Source organism: Scyliorhinus canicula, chromosome 6 (genome assembly GCF_902713615.1).
Source record: "Scyliorhinus canicula chromosome 6, sScyCan1.1, whole genome shotgun sequence".
Classification (NCBI taxonomy): domain Eukaryota; kingdom Metazoa; phylum Chordata; class Chondrichthyes; order Carcharhiniformes; family Scyliorhinidae; genus Scyliorhinus; species Scyliorhinus canicula.
Genome location: NC_052151.1, coordinates 10,800,401 through 10,819,016, shown reverse-complemented (window position 1 = coordinate 10,819,016; position 18,616 = coordinate 10,800,401). Strand labels below are relative to the sequence as shown.

Here is an 18,616-nt window from a genome sequence, read left to right as displayed (position 1 = left end):
CCACTGTCCAATACAGCACAGTTGAAGATTCTGCAACCAACACCCTCATTACCGGCGTAAAACAGCTTGTTAATAGGACAATGCCTTCTTTCTGGTCACTATCTTTTTCCTCTCTGACTCTTCTTTGTCATGTGTCGCTTCAAACACTCTATCATAACGGGTTGGACAGTTGAAAGCATAATGGTATTGAGAGTCACATTGAAAACATCGATTTATCATACCCCGTGCATTTCTGGGGTTCATCTTCCTATTGTAGGTTCTAACTGGATTTCTGTCTTCATAATTTCCTTGTCTCGGTCTCCTTTTATAGTCTTGAGGCCTGTTTGTAGCCATACGATTTCGCCATCCTGTTCGTAGTGTATCTTCCATATTCTGCCTTATAGCAGGCTGACCTATTTGGGTCATCAGAGCCATTGGAATCGAATGTTTCCCCAGAAACTTTTGTAAAGCTTCTGTCATCTGTTTGAATAAGGTATCCTTATCCGTAAACTGAACTCCTGTCAAAACCAGGAGTCTATCCATGTTGCTCACTCTAGCACAGTGAAGTAATTTAAAGGCCAACACAGACTGTGGAAATTCCAGGTTGTGTTTCTACAGCCTTTTATATAGTCTGCCAAATTCCATTATATAGTCTTCCATGGATAAATCCTCCATTTTCCAGAACTTATCAAAATCCGGCCATGCTTCATACGTACTTAACAAGTCATCTTTCTTATAAATCTTATCCGTAATAAAGTCGCCAGATCTTCTTCTGAGTCTAACTCTTCCAATTCAAGCTCAGAAAGCACTTTGTTTTGGATTTTACTGCCATATGGTAGAGAAAGAGCCAATGTCATACCTTGTTTTCTCTTTCCCAAAGCAGTTACCTTAGTCCACATAACTACTGCACTTTTCCATTGGTCGTATGATTCCCTTTCAGAAAATAGGGGAGGATAGTCATATCCAGCCACCTTTATCCTGCGTTCAGCCATATATCCCTTTTGTTTTCACTCACTCTTTGGTTTGATCTGGAAAAATTGTATCTTTCAACCCTTCACATTTACACAGCAACCATCCTCTGCTACCAATTGTTTGACGTATTAGATGCTGTGGTATGAAGAGACAAAAGTTCTGTTCCTTTTTCACCAACACACTTTTATTTCTTCCAACAGACTCTGCACAAAACTCTGCACATCACCAGACCCAGAGGCCACCTGAAGCCCCTTTACATATCAGTGTCAATTATTGGACACTTAACATAAATGAGACAACTAATTGCAATGTCTCTAAACCCATTGTCTCAACACTCCCACTGATCTGGTGGAGGACAGATTGCTAGTCCACTATGACACTCTGCAAGATCGCTTGAACACTGGTACTCAAGGCAGTCTGAGTTTGCAAAGCAGAAAGCTGAAGTTACATGACATCAATGTGAACTCCCCTGCAACACTCAGACTTTTTGTGGAATGTTTGATTTCCTACATCTCTGCTTTCACCCTCTTCCCCACCAAGATCTCCAACATGCTTTTTCATTTCCTCAGTTTCCACCCCACCAGCCATCATATTTAACTGATTATCCTGCACCATTGTCACCACCTCCACTGTGTTGACATGACCAAACACATCACCCCTTCCCTGAAAGCATTCTGAAAGAACTTTTACCTCCACAATATGCTGGTCCATTCCTCAAACACCCCCACTTATCAAACCCTTCCTCACCACAGAACCTTCAAAGGTGAGTGCAGGAGATGCCTTTTTATCTGCTTTCTTCAAGGCCAAAGCTATTCTTTGAGTGAAATCTGTGATTTATCTGCATTTCTCTCAATTTTGTGCCAGTTGCATTTTCAAAGATATTTTCCACCTGCAGTACCATCTTTAAACACTGTATATGTTCTCTATGAGATTTAGATTGTGTCCCCTTAAATCCTCTGCATTATTCCTCACTATTTGCCATACTCAATTTCAGGTTTCAATATTAATCTTCTCATGATGCTGGACAAATGGATAAAAAAAAGGTCCAGAAAGAGATCCCTGGGAAGCACAAGTATCCATATTCCATCAATCCATAAAAACCGCCTGTCCCTTGTTGCCGGGATACCTCTCCCTGAAACTATATTTCCTTTCAAATCCCGTGCCTTAACTTTCCTATATAATGCCTGTCCGCTATCTTCTGCCAAAAGAAAGGCAGGATGTTGTCAATTAGATTTTTATTCCTCCATTGGTTGTGGGTGTCAGGCTGGCTAGGTCAGCATTTATTGCCCATCCCTGAATGCACTTGACTTCTTCACCTTCTGCAGCTCATATGTTGTAGGAGTGGCCGGAGTGCTGTTAGGAAGGACGTTCAGGATTTTGACCCAGCAGCAGTAAAGAAGCAGTGATCTATTTCTAAGCCAGGATTGACAGGTGACGGTTGTGGTCATACGCATGCACACATCAATGTATGATGTGGAGATGCCGTCGTTGGACTGGGGTGAGCACAGTACGAAGTCTGACACCACCAGGTTAAAGTCCAACATGTTTGTTTCAAACACTAGCTTTCGGAGCACTGCTCCTTCCTCAGGTGAATGAAGAGGTATGTTGCAGAAACATATATATAGACAAATTCAAAGATGCGAGACAATGCTTAGAATGCGAGCATTTGCAGGTAATTAAATTTTTACAGATCCAAAGATAGGGGTAACCCCAGGTTAAAGAGGTGTGAATTGTCTCAAGCCAGGACATTTGGTAGGATTTTGCAAGCCCAGGCCAGATGGTGGGGTTGAATGTAATGCGACATGAATCCCAGGTCCCGGTTGAGGCCGTACTCATGTGTACGGAACTTGGCTATAAGTTTCTGCTCAGCGATTCTGCGTTGTCGCGCGTCCTGAAGGCCGCCTTGGAGAACGCTTACCCGGTGATCAGAGGCTGAATGCCCTTGACTGCTGAAGTGTACCCAGACTGGAAGGGAACATTCCTGCCTGGTGATTGTCACACGGTGCCCGTTCATTCGTTGTCGCAGCATCTGCATGGTCTCTCCAATGTACCACGCTTCGGGACATCCTTTCCTGCAGCGTATGAGGTAGACAACGTTGGCCGAGTCGCACGAGTATGTACCGCGTACCTGGTGGGTGGTGTTCTCATGTGTAATGGTGGTATCCATGTCGATGATCTGGCACGTCTTGCAGAGATTGCCACGGCAGGGGTGTCTGGTGTTGTGGTCGCTGTTCTGAAGGCTGGGTAGTTTGCTGCAAACAATGGTTTGTTTGAGGTTGCTCGGTTATTTGAAGGCAAGTAGTGGGGGTGTGGGGATGACCTTGGCAAGATGTTCATCTTCATCGATGACGTGTTGAAGGCTGCAAAGAAGATGTCGTAGTTTCTCTGCTCCGGGAATGTACTGGACGACGAAGGGTACTCTGTCGGTTGTGTCCTGTGTTTTTCTTCTGCTGAGGTCGGTGCGGGTTTTTGCTGTGGCGCGTTGGAACTGTCGATCAATGAGTCGAGCGCCATATCCCGTTCGAGGGCATCCTTCAGCGTCTGTAGACGTCTGTTACATTCCTCCTCGTCTGAGCAGATCCTGTGTATATGGAGGGCTTGTCCATTGGGGATGGTTTCTTTAATGTGTTTAGGGTGGAAGCTGGAGAAGTGGAGCATCGTGAGGTTATCCGTGGGCTTGCGGCAAAGCGAAGTGCTGAAGTGACCGTCCTTGATGGAGACGAGTGTGTCCAAGAATGCAACTGATTTGGGAGAGTAGTCCATGATGAGTCTGATGGTGGGATGGAACTTATTGATGTCATCGTGTAGTAATTTCAGTGATTCTTCACCGTGGGTCCAAAGGAAAAATATGTCATCGATGTATCTGGTGTATAACGTTGGTTGAAGGTCCTGTGCGGTGAGGAGGTCTTGTTCAAACTTGTGCATGAAGATGTTGGCGTATTGAGGTGCGAATTTGGACCCCATGGCTGTTCCGTGCATCTGGATGAAGAACTTGTTGTCGAAGGTAAAGACGTTGTGATCCAGAATGAAGCGGATGAGTTGCAGAATTGCGTCTGGAGATTGGCAGTTGTTGGTGTTGAGTACTGAGGCTGTTGCAGCAATACCGTCGTCATGGGGGATGCTGGTGTCGAGTGCCGAGACGTCCATTGTGACGAGGAATGTTCCTGGTTCAACTGGTCCATGGGTGCTGAGTTTCTGTAGGAAGTCCGTCGTGTCGCGACAGAAGCTGGGTGTATCTTGTACGATGGGTTTCAAAATGCCCTCGATGTAGCCAGAGAGGTTCTCACACAGGGTCCCATTGCCTGAACTGATAGGACGGCCTGGTGTGTGGGCCTTATGTATTTTCGGGAGGCGGTAGACATCTCCAATGCGGGGAGTACGTGGGATGAGAGCACGTAGGGTGCTCTGAAGGTCTGGATCCAAGTCTGATCAATCTGTTGAGATGGCGGATGTGTTCCTTGGTCGGATCTGCTAGTAACTGTCTGTAGTGTTCCTGGTTGTTGAGTTGTCGGTATACTTCTTTGCAGTAGTCTGTTCTGTTCAGTATGATGGTGGCCCCTCCTTTGTCTGCTGGTTTGGTGATGATGTTGCGGTTGGTCTTGAGAGCGCGGATGATGTTGCGTTGTGCTTGGGTGACGTTCGAGGCTGTCTTGTGAATGCGACTGATTAATCTGGCATTGATGCGACTCCTGACGGCTTGAGCATACATGTCGAGTCTAGGGCAGCGGCTTTCCGGAGGGGTCCAATTCGACTCTTTCCTCTTCGATTGCCGCACCGCAGATCTCTCGAGTCTGCTGTTCCTTGGGTTTGCTGTTGGCCTCTTGGGGTCTGTGGAAGAATTCCAGGAACCTCATTCACCTGATGAATTCTTCCGTGTCTGCCGCGAGACTGATGGGGTCCATTTTGGTGGTGGTGCAGAAATTGAGCCCTCTGCAGAGGATTTTGTCTGGTTGAGGGGTGTCGTCCGACAAGTTGACAATAGATTTCCCTGTATATAGTTGTATAAATGTATAAAGCTGCATATCAGTACATGTAAACTATTGGTATAACCTCCAGCCAGCGTGTGGCGGGAGACATCCATCACGTGACCGGAGTGACACGCAGGAAGGTCCTGTCTCAGGAGCCTTGGTGAATTGCAAAGTGGTACACACTGCTGTCAATAACCTCAGGACTTCTTAACAAATGAAATTCAATTAATCATCGACTGTTGGATGTAATTGGTCCCTGCTGAACTTGTGACCAGTAAAACGAAATGCTTATCAGCGACCAATCACAAAGCAAACAGATATTGAAATTCTTATTGATTAGATAACCATTTAAAAAATCTATGCTGTGTTAACATTATGGTTATTAACTTACAGTACTGGTGAGGAACTCACCGGGGAGAAGCAGAGGACAACATGGAGATTTATCCTGGCTCTATTGATAAAATATTCATACAAATTGTCGAAAGTGGGAGGGATACGAGGTGTGTCTTTCTTCATCGATGCAATCAAGGATTGAGTAATCTCATCAAGTTCATCCCGAGCAAAAAGGTTTGAAACCTATAAGTGGAAAGAAGGACAGCAATTTAAATTTATAATATTTCATACATGTTAATGGCTTCAACTTTGATCTGTGCAGATGGCTTACTGCTATTGGTAATTATTTATTGTTTCTATTAATGTTTTTAACATGAAAACTGAAAATGCTGGATAAACCCAGCAGGTCTGACAGCATCTATGGAAAGAGAAACAGAGTTAACATTTGTGTTGATCTTCACAGTGGAAGACACAAATAACATGCTAATAATTGATGACAAGAGGCTATGGAAGGTAGGGACCTAGAAGCGATCATTATCACTATAGAACATTACAGCGCAGTACAGGCCCTTCGGCCCACGATGTTGCACCGTCCTGTGATACCCTTCTATAGGGGTAGCTTTGGGCAAGCTAATGAAGCTAAAGGTAGACAAGTCTCCTGGCCGTGATGGAATGCATCCCAGTGTGCTAAAAGAGGTGACGGGGGAAATAGGAAATGTGCTGGTGGTAATTTATCAAAATTCTCTGGACTCTGGGGCTGTTCTGGCAGATTGGAAAACAGCAAATGTGACACCACTGTTTAAAAAAGGAGGTAGGCAAAAGGTGGGTAACTATAGGCCGGTTAGCTTAACTTCTGTAGTGGGGAAAATGCTTGAATCTATTATCAAGGAAGAAATAGTGAGACATCTGGATAGAAATTGTCCAGTTGGGCAGACGCAGCATGGGTGCATGAAAGGCAGGTCATGTTTGACTAATATAGTGGAATTCTTTGAGGACATTACGAGCGCAGTGCACAATGGGAAACCAGTGGATGTGGTGTATCTGGATTTCCAGAAGGCATTTGACAAGGTGCCACACAAAAGGCTGCTGCATACGTTAAAGGTGCATGGCATTAAGGGTAATGTGTTAGCATGGATAGAGGATTGGTTAACTAACAGAAAGCAAAGAGTGGGGATGTGGTAGTCACCACTGTTGTGTATATATATCACATATGAGGTGTAATACGATAACGCCCCTGTACTACAGGTACTGGGGTAGATCCCTGTCTGTTGGCTCCGCCCAGTAGGTGGAGTATAAATGTGTGGGCTCACCGAGCTACAGCCTTTTCGGCAGCAGCTGCGGGAGGCTACACATCTCTGCTTAATAAAGCCTCAATTACACTCTACTCTCGTCTCGTCATAATTGATAGTGTATCAATCTGGGGATAAATGGCATTTTTCTGGTTGGCGATCAGTGGCTAGTGGTGTGCCTCAGGGATCAGTGTTGGATCCACAATTGTTCACAATTTACATAGATGATTTGGAGTTGGGAACCAAGTGTAATGTGTCGAAGTTCGCAGATGACAGTAAGGTGAGTGGTAGAGCAAAGTGTGCAGAAGACACTGAAAGTCTGCAGAGGGTTTGGTGGTGTGGAAGGTGAGTCGGTATGGGTCTGGGATGTGGTGTCCGTGGACATGGCCAGAAACCTCCCCCTCCCTCCTAGTCGGTGAACCGTATCGCGATCAGAGCGTGCCGTGCGCGCAAGCCCTGGCAATGGTGTCGTGCGGCCCCCCAGCCTGCCTGGGCCCCATGTCCTGCTCATCGTTCCCCTCCCCCGCATCCTGCTCGTCGGATGAGGCCTGCCCTTCCTGCTCATTCTCCTCCCCCGGCACATTGCCCCTCTGCTGTGCTATGTTGTGCAGGGTGCAGTAGGCCCCCACGATGCGGCCGACCCTCCTTGCTTCATACTCGGGGGCCCCTCCAGAGCGGTCCAGGCACCTGAGGCGCATCTTGAGGATGCCGAAGCACCATTTAACCACACTCCTGGTCGCTGCATGGGCATCATTGGAGTGGGTCGCCTCATCGGTCTGTGGCCTCCGGATAGGTGTCATCAGCCACGACCGCAGTGGGTAAACCCTGTCAGCCAGCAGCCAACTCAGCAGTCGGGGGGTGCACCTCGAACATGTCGGGGAACACTGAGTATGCCAGGATGAATGAGTCATGTACACAGCCTGGGTATCCGGCGCAGACGTGGACGATGCCCAGCTGGTGTTTAGAGACCAACTCGATGTTCATCGAGCGAAACCCCTTTGGGTTGGTGTACAGCAGCCTGTTATCCCACGGTGCCCGTAGGATGACATGCATGACATTGATCACCCCCTGGACCCGGGGCATCCCGGCGAACCCCGCTGCCTGGGCATCCTGGTGGGCTCGTTCCACATGGAACTGGATATACTGATCGGCCTGGGCATATAGGGCGTCTGTGATGGCGCGGATGCACCTGTGCACCAAGGCCTGCGAGATCCCGGACATGTCCCCACTCGGCGCCTGGAAGGGCCCCGTCACGTAAAGGTTGAGGGTGACCGTCACCTTGATGATCACTGGGAGCGGGTATCCTCCCCATACCCCTGCGGTGCCAGGTGTGCGATCATCTGGCAGATATGCCGCACTGACTCTCTGCTCAGCTGGAGTCTCTGTTGGTTTGCCCGGTTCGGCAGGTCAGCGAACGACATGCAGCACCGGTACACACGGTGCCTCATGTGGCGCCTCCGTAAGCCATAAGACATAGGAGCAGAATTAAGCCACTCGGCCCATCGAGTCTGCTCCGCCATTCAATCATGGCTGATATTTTTCTCATTCCCATTCTCCTGCCTTCTCCCATAACCCTTGATCCCCTTATTAATCAAGAAATTATCTATCTCTGTCTGAAAGACACTCAGTGAATTGGCCTCCACAGCCTTCTGCAGCAAAAAGTTCCACAGATTCACCACCCTTTGGCTGAAGAAATTCCTCCTCATCTCTGTTTTAAAGTATCGTCCCTTTAGTCTGAGATGGTGTTCTCTGTTCTAGTTTTTCCTACAAGTGGAAACATCCTCTCCACGCCCACTCTATCCAGGCATCACAGTATCCTGTAAGTTTCAATAAGGTTTCCCCTCATCCTTCTAAACTCCAATGAGTACAGACCCAGAGGCCTCAACCGTTCCTCATACGACAAGCTGATAATTCCAGGGATCATTCTTGTGAACCTCCTCTGGATCCTTTCCAAGGCCTTCCTTACATACGGGGCCTAAAACTGCTCACAATTCCCCAAATGGGGTCTGACCAGAGCCTTATACAGACTTAGAAGTACATCCCTGGCCTTGTATTCTAGCCCTCTTAACATGAATGCTAATATTGCATTTGCCTTCTTAACTGCCGACTGAACTTGCACGTTAACCTTAAGAGAATCGTGAACAAGGACTCCCAAGTTCTTTTGTGCTTCTGATTTCCTAAGCATTTCCCCATTTTCTCCATGGCACCGCCTCCTCCTCCTGGGCCGGTTGGACGGGCAGCCCTCCAGCCTGTGCGGCCACCACCTGCCTCTCTGTTGCCTGCTCCGTTGCTGCAGCTTCCCCCTCCTCTCCGAGCGGCTGCAGGGTGTCTTGCAGGGCTGCAACCATCACCACAGTTGCCAGAATCGCAGGTTGATGTCTGAATGCCATTGTCTTCATGGGGTGAAAGGCCAACATGTTAAAATGGCGCATACTCCCGTGCCCAGCCAGGTTCCATGGGCTACACGGTGATGCCGGTTGGCACTGCGGGCCCCGCCCACACATGTCCCCACCCCCCCACGCCCTGGACTCCTGCCCCGTCGGTATCCAGCCCTGATGGTGCCCCCGGTCCTGGCGCCCATCCCTTCTGCCAGGGGTATAGTTGGCTGGCACTGCCCTCACTGGGAGTTGCCTTGGGTGTGGCCCTGGATAATCCCCCCCCCGTGGGTGGCTGCTGGTTGGGCGGGATGTTCTGGGCTGGGGAGGGGGGGGGGGGCGCGGTATGACGGGGGCGGGGGTGGGGTGAGGGGTGGGCATAACCACACGGCCGGTGCCACGGTGTAGAACCAAGGGTGGTCAGTGGGTGTTCAGCAAAATGGCCGCCGTAATGGCGGTTGGTGCTTGGGCACCACCCCAGCCCTGTTGGGGGGGGGCACCCCAGCTGCTCAGCCTGCCCTCCTCCTGCCCTTCCCCCCCGCCCCATCGCCTACCTCACCCCTCCCCCGGCCCAGGCAGGGGCTATCCCCACCTCAGCCAGCATGGCCGGTGTCCGGGCTGTTAGCCTCCACGCCATTTCCTACCTCCTCTCTCTCGCTCAGCAACCAGGTCGCAAGGTTCATGATTTTTAAAACCACAAGTGAACCACGCCCATCGGAGGCGGTGAACTGTGGAGGCGCCGTAGCATAGGGTGTCAGGCCTGCTAATGATATGCCTACTGAGCGACATATTTAGGTCATTTTCGGTGTTCCGGAGCACCCAATTTTGGCGTCGGCTAACGGAGAATCCCGCCCAATAACTTTATTTATAACAGGGACAAAGTTGAAATATGTTGTAATTATAATGGAATAATGGTCAGCTAATCTATTATCCACCCTTTTACCATTCCACCCTCTACCCAAACACACACAAAACAGATACACAGAGAGGGAGGGGAGGGATAAAATAATCGGGATTAAAAAGAAAAGACAGATGAATGTCCTTGCTTCTGAGGTGGAGGTCGTTGTCCTCCCGGGATGCTTAAGGGATTGAAACCATCAGTCGAATTGCTAATGAGGATCTTCTGGCAGCGGCATTCATTCAGTACTTCAGGCTGTAGGGTTTCCTCTGAGGAAGTCACTTTAACTTTTATTACACTGGGCCTTCACTCAAAGGAACAGCCTCAGGCTAGTTTGATTCTTAAGACTTTTGGTCTCACCTTCTCCCCAGCTTCAGCCTGTGTTGTAACTGGTTTCCAGTCTCACCAGAATGTTCCCCAGCTTTACAAAGGAAAAAAAGAATCAGAGATGCAGCTTCCATGATATTTCAGAGAAGTCTGCTAACGTGTTCTGGAGAGAAATCCAAAGAGTTCCCTTCAGCTCTGCCTTCAGGAATTATACACGACAAGCTGGATAGAGAGGAAAAGTTGGCTGGATCCGTTTTCCTGGAGAGAGATCCAGCCAAGGTCTTGCTCTGCTACTGGATTTGTAAAACTGAAAGCAAGGTGAATCTGCAGAAAATTCCAGAATGGACAGCACCGATCAGCATCGTGCATCGGCAAAAGCCCAGCAATTTGAGCCAGCTCATTGGACGCCAGCCAAGCTCATCAAGATGTGTCACAACATCACATCGTGCTTTGTCTTAGGGCTATAGGGAACCCCTCAGCTTACCAGCCACTCAAATTAAAGGTGAAGTTCATCTTGAAGGCATAGGTCCCATTAATTGTCCATGTATAAAAATTGTAATAGCCAAATAACAGAAATTAAAAGGAAAAAAAAAAGGATTAACAGGAGCATGCTTACACAGCAAACAACAGCAGATGCATTGTCATGTATTCCTGTTGGGAAGCTTGAACAGGAGGACACAAACCTTTTTGAGGAGGTAGATTAAACAGCTCACTGACCAACCACGCAGAGGCTGAGAAAATTATGGCAAGCACAGAAAACATGAAGATTGTACTAAAATTAGAGAATTCCGCAAAAATGGATGGTCAGCTAAATGTTCCAATCATATCCTTCGAGCAACGCATTTATCTCTGTTGTGGATGACTTATTCATCTAGAATAAGAAGTTGGTCACACCAAGATTCTTTAGACTCAAGATGCTTCAAAGAATACAACAGGGACGCCTCGGCATTACAAATTGTCATGTCAGAGTGTGAAATTTAGTTTGGTGCACAGGAATTTAAAAATCACTGGAAGAAATGGGGCTCGATCGTACAACCTCATCAAGCCTGACTCAGCAATGCGACAAGGTCGTTAAGTCTCGCAAGAGGCCTCGTGCCAGATTTGTGAAACTTGGAATGCCCCTCAAGATCTAATGAGCCAATAGGGTGATTTAAATATGTCTGCGCCCAATTCTCCCGAGGCCCAGCACCGAATGCCCGCGCTTGGGAAATCGTGCCATGGTGCCATTTAGAACCGGTCCATAGAAATGTGGATCAGGCGTAACAACACCTGGGGGGGGGGGGGGGGGGGGGGGGGTCTCCCTGACCATCGGTGCCCCCCCCCCAGGTGGTCAGGCTGTGGGGGCCCCACACACTCCTGCTGCCACCCCAGTACCTTGGCATTGCCAGCCTTGCACCTTGTCAGTGCCACAAGAGCACTCTGGCAGTGTCACCTAGGCAGTACCAGGGTGCTGAGGGGGCACAGCCAGGGTTCCAGGTTGGCAGTGCCATGGGCCAGATTGTCTGTGCCAGGGGTTGGGCCGGGGGGGGGGGGGGGGGTGAAGGGTGTTCGAGGACCAGGGAATATGTTATCCCCTGACACCATGAGCTTTTATATTTTGCAATAGCCTTTGATGTGGCACCTTATCAAATGCTTTCTGGAAATCCAAGGACAACACGACTTTTGGCTCCCCGTTATCAAGAGCACATGTTACACCTTCAAATTACTCTCGTCAATTGGTAAAACATGATTTCCCTTTCATAAAATCGTGTTGACTCCCCCCATTGAACTTGTCTAAGTGACCAGCTACACCCTCTTTAATATCAATTCTAACACCTTCCCCATGACAGACGTCAAGCTAACTGGCCGATAATTTCCTGTTTTTGTCTTCTCTTCTTTTATTCGCTACTTTCCAGTCTGATGGAACCTTTCCAGAATCTAACAAGTTTTGGAAAATGAATACCAACGCATCTACCACCTCATTAGTCCTGTCTTTAAAAACCCCAGGATGAAGTCCATCTGAACTTGTCAACAATTATAAAAATCAGGGCGGTGGTGCAGTGGTTAGCATTACTGTCTCACGATGCTGAGGACCCGGGTTTGATCCTGGCCCCGGGTCACTGTCTGTGTGGAGTTTGCACATTCTCTCCGCGTTTGCATGGGTCTCACCCCCACAACCCAAAGATGTGCAGGGTAGTTGGATTGGACACACTAAATTGCCCCTTCATTGGGAAAAAAAGAATTGGATACTTCAAATTTAAAAAAAATGATTTAAATTTTTTTATAAAAATCAACTGATTCTGCAATTCAGGATATATTCTAGCTTCATATATAAATACAAATGGTACAGTTTAACTTTGCCTTGGGGATGAGATAATATAAATTGGTGATTGCAATTACAGCATATACTTATGGAGATGAATTCTTACAAATGGTTGATGAATAGTGATTTTTTAAAATGTGTTCATGGCACATGGGCGTCGCCGGCTGGGCCAGCATTTATTGCCCATTTCTAATTGCCGTCAACCACATTACTGTGAATCGAGCTTCACAGTCGGCCAGACCAGGTAAGGATGGCAGATTTCCTTCCCTAAAGGACACCAGTGAACCCGATGGGTTTTTACGACAATTGACAATGGTTTCATGGTAATCATTAGATGCTTAATTCCAGACATTTATTAAATTCAAATGTCACGATCTGCAGTGGTGAGATTTAAACCTGGGTCCCCAGAGCATGACCCTGGGTCTCTGGTTAACTAATCCAGTGACAATACCATTATGCCACCTCCTCCCCAGGAGACAGATGTAGAGAAAGTGTAATACAAGCTGTAACAACTGTAACAAAAGCTAAGTACCTCTCCAGAAGAGAGCACATTGTTGAGGTATTCAAGAAAGGATTCTTCCTTTATTTCGTTATCAGTGAAGATGAAAGTGATTCCCTTTCCCTCTGCCCCAGCTGTTCTGTACAATATCTTCAAATCATCCATCAGATTGCTGATGCTATATGCTCTGAAAAAAGCAATTAAATGACACATAATTACACTAACAACTTATAGAAATGCACACTTTCAAAATAGAAAAACTGCTCAAAGAGAGGAGATCAGATGGCAAGATAAAGGAAATCATGGGGGGAATCCCAGAGTTTACGGCCAAGACTCACTTCAGGTGGAGTGATTGTCAAGGGAGTACATCACTCGGGGTGGAACGGTAACACAGTGGTTAGCACTGTTTCTTCATAGCACCTGGGTCCCAGGTTCGATTCCCGGCTTGGGTCACTGTCTGTGCGGAGTCTGCACGTTCTCCCTGAGTAGGTTTCCTCCAGATGCTCCGGTTTCCTCCCACAAAGTCCCGAAAGACGTGCTGTTAGGTAATTTGAACATTCTGAATTCTCCCTCAGTGTACCCGAACAGGTGCCGGAATGTGGAAACTAGGGGCTTTTCACAGTAACTTCATTGTAGTGTTAATGTAAGCTTACTTGTGACAATAAAAGATGATTATTATTATGTATAGTCCTGCAATCTGATGGACCTGGGAGAGACAGGGGGCTGTATTCTTTTATCCACGACGGTGAAATCACGTTCAATGACGGGGCGGAGAATCCCCGATAACGCCAAAATCCGGGGCGGCAAAACTTTCGCGATGCTCCACCCCCTGAAAAGTGACGTACTCGCAGAGCATGCCACGCGCCGTATCCACGGCCTCCGTACGTTGGCTAAGGCCCACCCCGCGATGCTCCGTCACCAACCAGCCGAGTTCACAATGGCATGGGGCACGTGTGGTCTCACCCGTCGGGGACTCAGCGAGGCGACTGTGGACTGTCATTCCAGGTACAGGTGAGGATGGAAGCCAGCAGACACCAAAAATTGCACTGCTGGCTGACATGCTGTCATCATCCCTGTCATACTCCTGGGATAGGAAGGGCTACTCACCCACACGCAAATGGCCTTTTCAGAGCCAATGAGAAGTTTTCAGTCAGCGTGCAGATACTGTTATGGTATCGGGAACTAGGCTTGCTGCCGAGGGCAGACTGGGAGTGAGGGACAGTGCTCCAGGTTTGCTTTGAGGTATTCCCCACCTGCCTGGTATCAGTAAGGGCCACAGGCAATCATATGGTGAGGATCCCCCTCCACAATGGTTGTGTGGCACTAGTCATTTTTTTAGTTCTTAAGTTGTTGAGAGAGCAGCTCAAGACGAGGTCTCACTTAGTGGAATGGCAGACTACTGCTCCTTCTGAGTTGGCCCCCCAGCTTCAAGACTCATTTCACCATCTTTACCTGGATTGTGAGACAGCCATTAAGTTGTCAATTTGAGGAAGATCACTATTTCCCACACATCGTGGAGTTAGGTCCCCTAGTTGACCCTGAGATAACGGTCCTAACCCAAAACCCATCCCCTGTTGTTATGCAAACCTCCTTCTGTAAATCAGAGGGAATTGTTTCAGTGAGAATCTTGCAGCTAAATGTGACTTCGGACCATTTCCCACTTTATGACTTTCCATCAGTATCGATCTTGTCTAAAAATGTTAAAATATTCATTGACAATTCTAAAATGGCTGCAATTGTTTAAGTACCTGGTTAAAGTGATTTGAAAGATTTTATATCCAGCAATATAAGATGCCAGTTTTGTAAAGCTTTGTTTTCCAGAACCACCGACTCCCACCAGCAAAGCATTTCCACAATCTGTCCGGATTATACGAGATATCTGCAAAATATGTTTCTTGCTGTCAGATTTATAATTTTACTTTGTAAATGAACAAAATAGGCAGTGCAAATAGTTAATGCTTACGAATCTCCTTTTGGTATAAAATCTGAACAGCACAAAGATATACATATCTCATTACAACATAATTACATTTAATGTAACTGACTAAATAAATGCTGCAGATAATTACAATTAGGAAGGTTAACGGTTTAGGAAGGTTAATTTTTAAAAAATGACTGATGCTTTAGTAAAAATGGACTGACTGGAAAACACTTTTATATGGGCAGGCAAATATTGATGCCAAATGGATTGTCTTCAAAACCATTCTTAAACAAAATAAAGCCATATGTGCCCCAATGGTTACAAAATGGCAGGTAGCAAATCAATGAAAGGTTACACATGCAATTCAGATTGAAGCAGAAAGCCTGGAAGTAGCAGTAAATGAGGTTCTTGTTACAGGCAGGAACCCTGGTTGTGCTTTGTTTCCCACCGCAGTTTTTTAAAGAGGCTGATTATTTGTTCTGAAGAATTTCCTCGAAGGATCAGATGTCTGGGCAGCACCCAGAATAGCATCTGTTTTTTTCTAGGAGGCTCTTCAGAACAAGGAGTCAGTCTCTTTTAAAAAACTGAGGTTAAAAAGAACAGCTGCTCAAAAGAGGAAGTACTGCAGAGTTAATGCATACCGGTAGAGCTCCCCCCCCACCCCCAGGTCTGGCTCCTCCTTGTCCTCGTCCTCCGACATCACCACCTTGATGCACGATCAATTACACAAAGACGAGAGTTGGATGCAATCGAGGCTTTATTACACTAAGATGTGTGGCCTCCTGCAGCAGCTGGCGAAATAGCTGCTGTATGGGGAGCACACATATTTATACTCCGCCTACTGGGCGGAGCCAGCAGGCAGGGAACTACCCCCGTACCTGTAGTACAGGGCCTTACCATAAAGCACCTACATCGACATCCTCTATATACAATATATACATCAGTGGTGACTACCACAGCCACCTCCTCCACCTCCAGCACATTGCTCCACTGTTGTGCCAGTTTGTGAGACCACCACAAAGTAGACCTCCGGGAGGTGTACTGCAATGTACCACCAGAGCACTTGAGGCATCGGAACAACATTTGAAGTAGCACTGTGCACCGCTCAATGATATCCCGTGTGGCCACATGGGCCTCGTTGTGTCGGGTCTCTGCATCGGTTAACTCCCTTCGTACTGGTGTTGTTAGTCAGGTCCCTTATCCCCCCAGACTCATCCAGACATCATGGGGTGTCCCTCAAAGACACTAGGGATTCCGACTGCCCCAGGATGCAGCTGTCTTGGACATTCCCGGGGAAGCATGCACACACGTGCATTATCTTCAGGTGGTAGTCGCACATAAGTTGGATGTTCAGGGAGTGGAACCTCTTCCTGTTAATGAAGGGGGCTCCAAGGCAACATGTGTGCCAACAATTACCCTCTGCTCGTGGGGCAACCCGGCGATTGCGGAGACTCCTTCTGCCAGGGCATCTTGGTGGGTTTGGTCCAGTTCAAAGTGTATATAGTCAGATGCCCGGACAAATAGGGCAACAGTGATTTCATGGATGCACATGTGGGATGTACGTTGGGAAATACCACACAGATTCCTGCTCGAGCCCTGCAGTGAACCCGAGGTATAAAGCTTCAGGGCTACGATAACCTTCATGGCCACGAGAGTGGGTGTCCTCCTCCTCCACGTGGTGCCAAGTCTGCAAAGACATGGCACAGGTGGTACATCATCCCCTTGTTGAGTGGAGCCACCTGTGGCACATGCTATCCGTCATCTGTTCAAATGACCAGCGACATCTGTACACCTTGGCCCGTCGCTGGCCTCCCCTTCTGGGTCAATCCCTGGCCTGATGGGTTTCCGGGTCCTCAGGGTATGGGATGGGCCCCTGCACATGGGCTGCTGCCACGAGTCTCTGTTGATGCCGCTACTGCCACCTTCCCCAACATCTGGCTGTCTAGACTGCCAACACCACAGCAATGGTAGCTGCTGCGGGGTCCACAATATCGTCCATACCAGGATAAGGAATTGGAGAGAATGCGAGACCGACAATCTGCCATGCCTTCCACCCCGTTACCCTCTAATCCCCCAAGCCTCCCCAGCCCTTGCAATCCCTGCCAGCTTTCAGGATGCTATGCCGCTACATTGCTGGAGCATACCTCAGGTTTGATGGAGGAGTTAGGTGTCCTCTTCCAAGTGTCCTTATATGGTGAGTTTTTCAGTGTTTTCCTCGTTGTGGTTGAGTTTTCCATGTGGAAGAAATGTTTGTGTCTCTGTTGAGGGAGTACTATCATTTTCGGGTGAAAGCAGAACTAGGGGGCATAGCCTCAAAATAATGAGAAGTAGATTTAGAACTGAGCACAGGAGGAACTTCTTCACCCAAAGGGTTGTGAATCTATGGAATTCCTTGCCCAGTGAAGCAGTTGAGGCTCCTTCATTAAATGTTTTCAAGATAAAGATAGATAGCTTTTTGACGAATAAAGGAATAAAAGGCTTTGGTGTTCGGGCAGGAACGTGGCGCTGAGTCCACAGAAGATCAGCCATGATCACATTGAATTGCGGAGCAGGCTCGAAAGGCCTACTCCTGCCCCTAGTTCTTATATTTTGATGTTCCCTTAATCCCGTTTTTGTGATGGCATACATTACAGGGTGGTGGCTAATGTTGGGAGATTAGCTCGGACATTCTTCCCCAAGAGTTTTTTCCTTCCTCCTCATTTGGGTGAGCAGTGTGCTGTTATAAACCCTGATCTGGCCCGGTGGCTTATGGGAGGTTCTCCATATTTAACCAGAAAGGAGGGATTCGGACCCCTTCCGAGGGAGCCCAATTGTTGGGTATCAGGACAATGTTTTTCCTCTTTGGTGAGGGGTCTCCCCACTATGTCTGGAGTAATCCCTTTTTTCTATTTTGTTGGGTGTACATGGGGGTGTTGCACTGCCCTGGGTGTGGTTTGTAATGTGCAGGATTGGCTGGGGTGTAGGTTTTGAAGTGCACTGGAGGTCCTGGGGTATTGATCTGTGTGTGTCAGAATATGCTGGACTAGGCCCCGGAGCCCCCTTCTCGAAGAAACTTATTAAGGACATCCTGAGAGGCTGCATTTTGCTTCTTCTGTGCATGGACGCCTGGGGTTGAGCCGAGTCCTGTACTTTGGTTGATATCTTGTTGCCCCCTGGTGATCGGGACACTTTCTTGTTTGAGTGGTCAGCTTGTTGTCTTCTCCATTAATGGGTGAGGGGTGTGCATCGGGGACTGCGAGTCGAGGATCCTTTGCTATCCTGTGACCCACTCCTGTTCTACTTCCTTTTTGTTTCCCTGGGAGATGTTGACGACGCTTATCAGAATCCAGACAAGTTGCTGCTGGTCCTTTCTGTAGAAAGGAGTGGAATGATGTTTTTGTGCTGGGCCCGAGATTGAGGTTATGTTGCATTGTGTGATATATATGTAACACCCTTTTAGAGGAGGGGATCTCGTGTTCTCTTGCTGTATATTTCCTGCATGGGTGCAGATTGGTCTGGTGTCTGAGGAGAGGAGGTGACGGTGTCACTGGTGCCCCTGATTCTGCTGGAGTGGAGGGAGATGTGTATTGGTGTGCACCCAAACATGGCATGAAAAATGTATCCTAAACTCCTGTGGCGATTGCTAGCATTCGCTGCATGGGAAGGTGAGAACGATTTGGTCATGTTTTCATGGCCTATCCTGTTTCTCCCTTGTTCTCTGGTTAGGCTGAAAGAGGAATAATGTTCTGTCCAATGATTTTATCAAGCTTGTTA

At 47.8% G+C, this 18,616-nt stretch overlaps 1 protein-coding gene across 6 annotated transcripts in view; it reads right to left on the bottom strand.

Annotated features, from left to right (window-relative positions):
- LOC119966976 (dynein heavy chain 8, axonemal-like) overlaps positions 1 to 18,616 on the bottom strand; it is a 1,648,910-nt gene that overhangs the window by 285,493 nt on the left and 1,344,801 nt on the right. For all 6 annotated transcript variants that reach the window (XM_038798944.1, XM_038798946.1, XM_038798947.1 and 3 more), the window contains 3 exons: positions 14,691 to 14,821; positions 12,976 to 13,129; positions 5,331 to 5,495 (listed from right to left, as the gene is read on the bottom strand). In XM_038798944.1, coding sequence (XP_038654872.1) covers positions 5,331 to 5,495; positions 12,976 to 13,129; positions 14,691 to 14,821 — 450 coding nt within the window. The remainder of the gene's footprint in view (positions 1 to 5,330; positions 5,496 to 12,975; positions 13,130 to 14,690; positions 14,822 to 18,616) is intronic.